Source organism: Arachis ipaensis, chromosome B05, assembly GCF_000816755.2.
Source record: "Arachis ipaensis cultivar K30076 chromosome B05, Araip1.1, whole genome shotgun sequence".
Taxonomy (NCBI): Eukaryota; Viridiplantae; Streptophyta; class Magnoliopsida; order Fabales; family Fabaceae; genus Arachis; species Arachis ipaensis.
The window spans coordinates 123414497-123424080 of record NC_029789.2 but is presented as its reverse complement, the minus strand read 5'-3'; the positions used below and the strand labels follow the sequence as shown (position 1 = coordinate 123424080).

The window sequence follows — 9584 nt, the reverse complement described above, 5'->3', positions numbered from 1 at the left end:
TGCTAAAAAATTATAAATTAGTTAAATTTTATTATTATATATTTATATACTCTATTGATTTAATGATTTTAAACTAATTTTTCAATTTTTTTACCAATTCCCTCACAATCATTTTTTTTTTTTTAACCAAATGGCTAACGTGATTGAACCGGACAAAATTGATCCGGTTATTAGAACGATAGTCACACCCCTTTGATATGACATAGAGACAATTAATCAAAATCAGTCCACTCTCACTGATCAACTGAACTTTTTGCTGTGCTCTTCATTCGGAGACCAAAAATCAGAGGAAATCAAAGTCATAAAGAGATACATAATAATTATGGCAAGAAGATGGTCCTTCTACAAGAATCTGCTTCCAATCTTGTTACTTATTGGTATAGAGTGCAATGATATGGGGTTACTCACTTTGTTCAAAGCAGCCACCAATAAAGGCATGAGCAACCATGTGTTTGTTGCATATGCTTATGCTATTGCTACTATTGTTCTTATTCCTGCACCTTTCATCTCCAAAAGGTTTGAATTTATTAAATTATTCTTGTTCCAAATTGATCATATATATGGTTAATTATTATGCTCTCGCATCAACATGATATAATATATCTATCTTCATGTTTTGTTCATTTCTGTTTGCAGATCAAGAGTGGTTCCTCCACTCAGTTTCTCCATACTTTCCAAAATTGTCCTTCTTGGGATCATAGGGTAATAAAGGCACTCTAGCTTGATTACTTTAAAGTATGATCAAAGTAATTGTTATTTGTTATGCCCTTTTGGTATTAGAATATTGGATTTGGATCTTTAATTTTAAACTGCTGGTTGCACTTTAGAAAATAAAATGCATAGTATTTAAAGTCATTGATTTTTCGTCATAGATTAGATTTATTAAATTACAAATATATATGTATAACCTTTTTGTGAATTTTGAAACTACGTAGATGTGCATTTTATTCTAGATGATTCTAATGTTAGATTATTAATTAATAAGTGTCAAATTGACAACATTCATAAATAAATAAATAAATATATGATTATGATCCAGAGGAAACTCATGTTGTAGTTTCTTATTTGGATTTTGATGGCGATGTGTTTCTGTAGAAGTTCATCTCAAATTCTGGGGTATGCTGGAATTAGTTACAGTTCTCCAACACTTGCTTCATCAATTGGCAACTTGGTTCCTGCTTTCACCTTCTTGCTTGCAGTCTTTTTCAGGTTTCATTGTTTCCATTTTTGAATTAAAGATAACAAATAATTTTAGCTTATTTAAGCTAAGTTGTTATTTTATTTTTGTCTATTTGAGGTTCAACTATATATATACTAAACAATTATAACTACATAACTAACCCATTTTATATACTTACGTGCCTTGTACGCAATGAAATTGTTAGTAACTAATTTGTTAGTAATTTTTTTTCACTTTTTTAAGATTTATGCCTTTAAGTTGTGTTTATTTAGGGATATTGAAATTGATTTTGAGAGCTAAGATTCTGTATTATATTTAATTATTAGAAATTAATTTAATTTTAATTTTAATTTTAAAATATAAAATTTTAGTCTTTTTAATATTTTTAAAAAATAAAGATATTAAAAAAATAAAGATTTTAAATATTAAAGCTAAATTTTAATAACATTTTTTTTAAAAAAAATATTTTTATTCAACTTTTTAAAATTTTCATTCTATCTCAAATTAAGATTATTTTTTTTTGTTTGTTCTCTTCGGCCATTCCTCCTTCCTCTCTTCTTTATCTTAGTGTCTCTACATCATTTTTTTTCTCTTTACTTTAGTTACCTCTCTTTTTTCTCTTTTTTGCTTTCGTAGCACCGCCTCTCTTCTTCCTCATTCCTCCCACCCTTTTAATCTTCATCTGTCGCAATACTTTTTCTTTTTTCTCTCTATTACCGTCAATGTCGCATCTTCTTCATCATTGTCACCATTACATCGCCTCCTCCTCCTTAAGTTCGCAGTGGTGGTTCAGGCAAAGGGAGGAACGAAAGAGAAGAGAAGAAAGGGGATTTATTTTTATTTTTTAGTTAAAAAGATTTGTAAATAAAATCCAGAAGGTGGTCCTATAGCAGCAATAAGGTTCTCCTATCGTGTTAGCAACCATGAAACGACAACGCAACACTCTGTCATTCTCTTTCTTCGGCGATGGTTTTAAAAGACTCAACTCCTTCAAGTGTTGCAAAAATTTCTGATTCTCTCTGTTTTCTGAATACACTTTTTCTCTCAAATATAACTACTCAGATATTATTTTCCTTTTTTATTTAGATAATTAAATTAATTTGCCATATTCTCATTTTTTTAATCCAATTTGAGTATACTATACCTAATAATAATAAACCTTTAAATTTTAAATCTAAGTTTTCTTCTTTAGTACTACCTGAATATTCATGTATTTGTTGAAACTATAATATTTATGAAATGGAGATTGAAGAACAGTATGAATTCTAATTTTCTAGTTTCATGAGTTGATAAATGAATTTTTTTTAAATAAATAAAATAAATATTTTAATTATGAATATATGTTAATTTGGAAGTATTTACAGTATAAACGAGATAAGACACGAACATGTGGCAACGTATCACGTTAAACATGATACGTAAAAAATAGCTTTTTAGTCATATTTTGTTTACACTGTAAACGAGATATGTGGGAGTAAAAAACATTTACACAGTAAAGGAGATAAAATAGGACAAAAATAAAACCCTTATAAAAGGATCAGAAAACCGTTGGTATTCCACAGAAGTCTCTCAATTCTTCTTTCTCTTTTGTTTTTCTTCAAAATACTTAGCAAAAATGTCTAGTGGGAGTAGTTTCTTTGTTGTGATGGTGTATCCCAATTGTCAGATGAGTGTGAGAGTTTTGCGCTTTTCCGAACTCGAAGAGCAAATTCGTTTCTGAGTTAAAGAGTATGATATTGATGCACATCGGCGGTGGTGAGAGAAAAGAGGTTGATAGAGTTAGATATAGGATGCTAGCACTGATGGAGAATGGTATATTTTGGTTTCATCTATTCTGCCTTTATGACAATGAGCATGTACGCCTAATGTTTGATGTGCATGGCAGAATTATGGTTAAACAAGTGATGGAGCTTTCTGCGGAGATTCATGATGTTGGTGGTGGTGGTGCTGGCGGCTCGACTTTTGTATCGGATGACCCACCGCTCGCACCAAGACCGTTGCACTGTGCTAGTCCAGTCCAGGACATGGACGTTGAGGATAAAGAACCCGACAAAGAGTACGTTGTCGATAGCCATGAAAGTCAAATAAAATGATCAAGTGTATAAATAAAATGAAAAGTCAAATAACAGAGGATATGATACAATCAAACAGTGTATAAAAAACACTAGTCATTGAAAGTCGTCGTCATCATCGTCATTCCGCTGGTCCTGCTGCTGAAGCGTCAGCCTAGGTGGTGATGTCCGTGCCCCTCCATCAACACCGCTACCACCAGTAATGTCATTTCCAGCAGCGTGCATTTGATCTTCGTACGACGCCATGTGTCGCTCCATCTGTTGAAGCTACTCCAACTTTTGCCCTCACTCCAGCCTTAGGTCATTTGTGTCTGTCATGCATGAGAGGATTGTCTGATAGCCATCCTCAAACTCCCGCAGCTATTGAGCCTATTGGTGAAGGCTCCTGATAAGGAGCATACCTGCTCCCTCAAATCCACGCTGTCCTCCAGATCGATGGGATGACTGGTGACAGAGGCGGATGAATGCCTCAATGTGGACATGCAGAGGTTGTTGAAAAAGAACGATCCGAGCTCGTACATGCAATTCTTGTACGGCTCAGATGTGGCCTCACGCCAAACCTGATCAGGATCGACGACTGATGCGGTGGAGTCGTTGCCGTCATCTTCAGTACGCTGAAATTGTTGGGTTGTGGCCTCCAATCTCTGTATATAGGATTCCTGTGTAACATATTTTATGATTAGGTTCACAGTTAATTTAAAAATGATATATCACATGATGTTACTCACGTAATGATATGCAACCTGCTTCAACGTATAAGTATAGTTGAAGGTCTCCGCCATCGTCGCCTCACGATCCAATGACTTAGACTACACATTTTGTAACCACGTGTTAATTCAAGTAATAATGACATTATATTAAGACCAAACAAACTTAATAATAAAATAAAACAAGTTACTTACTAACCTGACCTTAGTCTTCATGAAAGTTGCTAACCTACCGATATACTTTAATGACCTGTCCAATGCCCTGTTAGCTCTGTTGGTAAGGCAGTGACGCTTGAACCCTTCATCAGTCTCCCAATGGATGTACAGTAACTTCTTAATGTCTGAGCGGAGCCAAATGGTGAGGCAGTCGCGGTGCTCACATACGTCCTCCAACATCTATTGAAGCCGCCTTGCCATCCGATGGTTAAAGATCTTTCTGATCATGAGATCGTGAGTCTTGTCCCATATAAATTTCTCCTACAGAAAGAGCATTTAGGACGAGTTAATCGAAATTAAATACATAATTAAACAAAATAAAAGATATAAACTAATACTAAGATTTTAATATGTTGAGTTCTTACCACTCACTTCTGAAACTATTGCTCTCTGGTCTGAGTTGGGATCTTCTTATATCTCGGTCATGGGTGGTCGTACATAAACTTGATAACATTAGTACACTCCTGTGTACATGTATTATTATTTGGGACAAACCTATCAATGAAAAACTTAGGTTTAGTAATTTACTAAAATATACTTCGAAGTAATCTACAAACTTCAATTATATTTAGATTTTTTTAGAAATTTTTGACAAAGTTTCATTTATAACTAGAATGCGCCATCAACAACTCACTTAAATAGCAACATCTATCAACAATCAACAAACAAGAATGAAGAATCAAGTAGCAACATCTATCAACAATCAAGAATTATTAAATATAATAAGCAGTTTAAACCTACTAAACTAAATCAAAGCTATCTTGACAACCTAAATATACTAAAACTAGTAAAGTTGAGTATAACTAAATTAAACTGACTAATTAGAATGGTTTGCATATAAAAAACTTAAAATAATATTCATGCTGAAGTCCTATCAGGGCAAATTATCATTCGTACGATGGGAGGTGGTGTAGGGGTATCTTACTGGGATCCGTCAGAGGATTAACACTAGTCACAAAAATAATGTAATAGCAAAAATAAAATTTATAGACACTTTAAATCACATAAATCAGCAAATACAACACAAATTATGTGTACATTTATATGATTTGGAAAAAAAATTGGCATAAATAACCTCCCGTAAAGTTGGACATATATCCACATTTACTGTTTACACAAATCCAACCAACTTCAATCATGAATTAAAACTTACAAACAGCTACAACATATCCAAAATAACTTAATCAATTAACTAATTAGTTGAGTTCCTAACTGCTTAGGTATTTTAATTTGTTCATAATCAAACCAATAACTTAATCAACAACACCTCAAAACATGTTTTAATTAGAATCAGAACAAATCAGAACCAAATAACGAACACAAAATTATAATAACAAATTAGAACCAGAATTATAATTACTTAATAACAAATCAGAATCAAATAACGAACACAAAATTATAATAATAAATCAGAACCAAACTTATAATAATAAAGAATAAAATAACAAACACAATTATAATAACAAATCAAAACTAAAATAACAAATACAAAATTATAATAACAAATAAGAATCAAAATTATAATAACTTATAATAACATATTAGGATCAAATAATAAATACAAAATTATAATAACAAATCAGAACTAAAATTATAATAACAAATTAAAATCAAATAACGAACACAATTATAATAACAAACCAGAACCAAAATTATAATAACAAATCAGAACAAAAATAACAAACACAAAATTATAATAACAAATCACAACCAAAATTATAATAATAAATTAGACGTTATTCCTATTTTACAAAATGGACAATTCAAAAGCATTACTTGAAGAAGAGTACCAACGCCAAAAAGAAGAAGGCGGCAAAAGCAGCGACAGCAACAGTGACAGAATCTGGCAGCAGCAACGGTGACAAATAGCACCGACGAAGGAGGGGGCTACCGGCGTCGGAGGGGACTTCCGGAGAAGAGAGGGATGCCGGTGAGATGAGAGGGGTAGAGAGAGAGAGAGAGTGGGAGACGAAAGAGTTAGAGAGAGAAAAATTTAAATGAGGAGAAGAAGGTTTGCAGTTCGAATTTAGGGCACAGTTATCATGGGATTTACCGGCGGATTTGTAGATTATCAAGACACAGCGTTCCACTAAGTAGGTTTACTGTTGAAATTTTTTACTGATAATCCGATCCTAAATGTCGCACCTATTTTTCCCGTTTTCTCTTCAATTGTCACCGTCAAATTTACAGTCGGAAATGAAAATCCGTCGATAATATTTTTTCACTTACGATTTTGATGCCTAAACTGTCAATAAATTCGCTGGTAAAAATGTCGCTACTCTGCAATGCTAAATCTAACAGTATTCAATATTTTACTTTGTAGTGACGGTAGAGATAAGTGAAATAAAAAATTTATTAAATGGGACGGATAGTTTGTTGACTCATAGTCAACTTTTAAAATTATTTATCCTTAAGTGAGGCTTTATAAAGTTCAAATTTTATCTAGTTTACTTATATTACTTAAAGAAATAATATACATTTGTGCTTGTTAATCATCAAAACTCAATTTAAAATATTGTGGAGCTAACAATAATAGCGAGAATGAAGGATGACATGACAATGGCAGTTGGAAGGGGAGGAATAGTGGTTATTGTTGTTAATGTTGATGATGGTGTGGTTCAATTCAGGCATAGTGGCAGTGGTGGTGTAGTGAGTGGCAATGATGAGGGTAGTGCGGTGAATGGTGGGGTGCTAGTGTTAAGGGATATGATGGTACAATAGTAGAGCGGCATGGAATAAAGAGAGGAGTGTGACCATGAAGATGGATATAGATTGGAAATAAAAACAGTTGATAAAGTTTTTTTTTTTATATATTTTTAAGAGTGGAGTACGTATAATTTTTTTTTCCTAAATCTTAAATTGAAGAAATTATGAGGCAGAAATGTGTCTCACTTTTGAACAAATGGTTTGATTTGTTTCTTGTTTCTATTTTTGTGATTTTGTGAAAAAGGTAGTGAAAATAGGATCGATTTTATTAATTTTAATTTTTTAAATGTTTTCTTCACAAAGTTATATATATAAAATACTATGAAAACTGAAACTAATCAGATCCTAAGTTAGTACAATACAAGTATGCTGCTCCTCTTAAATGCAATACCAGACACCCAAAATGCTCAAAACATTAAAACACTCTTGTGTTAGCCATAGAGCTATAATTTCAAATTTTCAATGTATCAAAGGCAACAACTTATCATATTCATATGAATTGAACCATTAGAAACATGTTTGTCTAAAATAATGATATAATTTAATAATTTTCTTAAACAAAATCTTAAATACTAAAGGAAAGGAAACAGATAGTTACAATTAATTAATGTTTAGGAACCCTATAAAGTAATGAATTCTTTCTCATTTTATTTATATTTATGATTCTTATTTTGTTCTTCTATGGCCATAATTGCAATTAAGGATGGAAAAGATGGATGTAAAAAGTAGAATTAGTCAAGCTAAGGTAATGGGAAGCATAATATCAATAGCAGGAGCATTTGTGTTGACTTTCTACAAAGGTCCATCTATCAGCAACAATTCTCATACCAAAATTACCTCATTGCCCCTGCTTCAACAACCAATTAACCTTCCCAGAGCAGTGGACACAAATTGGGTCCTTGCTGGAATTCTTCTAACAGCTGATTATTTACTTTTTTCAATATGGTACATTTTACAGGTACATACAATTCAAATTCTTTACAATAAAATTCTTAATTGATAACAATTAAAAAAAAATAAAATAAAATGTTATTTGGATAACTTTTTGAGACACTATGGCTTGCACTTTAGACTTATATAATTATATCCCTGAACTAGAGGATCAAAATTATTCTTTTCAATTGTATATCTCTTGTTGCTTCATAAAAATATATTAGAAATTATAATTTGTGTATTAATTTAATTTTATAGGTGGATGTATTGAAGGATTACCCAGATGAACTAAGTATGCTCTTCTTTTACAACGTGACTTCAACCATCATATCTACAATTGTAGGTTCAATTTTAGAGCCTAATGCAAGTGCTTGGAAGATAAGGCTAGACATTTCATTGGTCTCAATTCTTTGCTCAGTAAGATAGCTAACACCTCTTTGGACTATAAATTCTTAACTATAAAGCAAAAATCAATTAATCGATGTGTCAATATGTTCGACATATATCAATGTCCGCTCAAAAGACACTTTATGACACGTAACACATGTATATCTTTTTTATTAATTATTATTGTTTTTAAAATTTGTTGACACTTCAAATACAATTTAGATATAGTGTTAACAGGGTTCAAAACTGTTAATATTGGTTGTTTATCGTGATAGTGAATAGTGATGGTGGTTTACTATTTATAATTGTTTTGATTAGCATTTAAATTTTGAAAATATATCATGTTTTTGTCTTGTCATTTTAAAATTTTGATGTGTTTGTATCTCCTAAATCATATGAATCATATCTATGGTTTCGTGTTATGTGTCCGTGTTAGCATCGATATTTTATATGATCTTAAGTTATAGTAATTTATTGATGAAACTCTATTTTTTTAAATTAGGGTTTACTTGGAAAGTTCTTGAGCAATGCAATTTATGCTTGGGTGATGCACATAAAAGGACCAGTTTTTGTAACAGCATTCAAGCCACTATCAATTGTTATTTCTGTTGCCATGGGAGTCATGTTCCTAGGTGACACTCTTTATATTGGAAGGTAGGGTTAATTCACTTTTCTTTTCCCTTTAAACATTTGATTCTTTATGCTTATATGAAGGCATGTGGTTTTTAACTCCTTCCTCATATTTTGCAGTATAATTGGGGCTACAATAATATCAATTGGACTCTACACTGTATTGTGGGGCAAATCAAAAGAAGAGGCAGAGGAAGATGTTATTGGTAGCCTAGAATCACTAACTAGTGAGAATGTTCCATTCTTGCATAGCTACAACACTTCATACTCTGAAAAGAAAACAGACACAAATTAAATGTGTAAATGGCAAGGCACAAACAACTTTTCCTATATTTAACCTTATATATAGAAGATGGTTATGACCTTATGGGAATCAAATTTACGGTTCTGTTTTCACCTAAGGCATAAGTTCATGGCAGGTTCCTAATGATGGTCATTAGTTATATACTTATATGACATCGGTGACGCATATAGAAAATTTAACTAGTAGAAACAAAAATTAATAAATTTCTTACATGTATCTTTTTACAAAATGAATTCAAATAAATTATATATCTTAGTAATAAATCAATCTTAGTAAATAATTAATGCTAGTCTTAATGTAAATAAAATTAATACGGAGGTAAAATGAAATAAATCATGGGCTCAACTATATAACTTTTTATATATTTTATAAAGACAAATCACATAAACTAATCATTAGAGTTTTAAATTTACATGACTGTTCTAAAAGAAGAAACGTCGTTCTAAAAG

General features: G+C 31.6%; 1 protein-coding gene across 2 annotated transcripts; it reads left to right on the top strand.

Moving 5' to 3' along the window:
* Window positions 62–9258, top strand: LOC107643997 (WAT1-related protein At3g28050). 2 transcript variants are annotated; one of them, XM_016347761.2, is made up of 7 exons: window positions 62–516; window positions 637–702; window positions 1096–1209; window positions 7584–7839; window positions 8073–8231; window positions 8704–8855; window positions 8952–9258. In XM_016347761.2, exons 1-7 carry the CDS (start codon window positions 323–325, stop codon window positions 9124–9126), a joined length of 1116 nt encoding a protein of 371 aa, XP_016203247.1. In that variant the 5' UTR covers window positions 62–322; the 3' UTR covers window positions 9127–9258. The 2 variants fall into 2 exon arrangements, with proteins under 2 accessions (XP_016203247.1, XP_020980056.1); XM_021124397.1 differs by lacking the exon at window positions 637–702 and having other exon boundaries at window positions 188–516.

Coding starts and splice junctions, on each gene's coding strand:
- LOC107643997 (XM_016347761.2), top strand. CDS start 323: ATGGCAAGAAGATGGTCCTTCTACAAGAATCTGCTTCCAATCTTGTTA. Junction 703..1,095: donor GTCCTTCTTGGGATCATAGG/GTAATAAAGGCA, acceptor GTGTTTCTGTAG/AAGTTCATCTCAAATTCTGG. Junction 1,210..7,583: donor TTGCTTGCAGTCTTTTTCAG/GTTTCATTGTTT, acceptor ATTGCAATTAAG/GATGGAAAAGATGGATGTAA.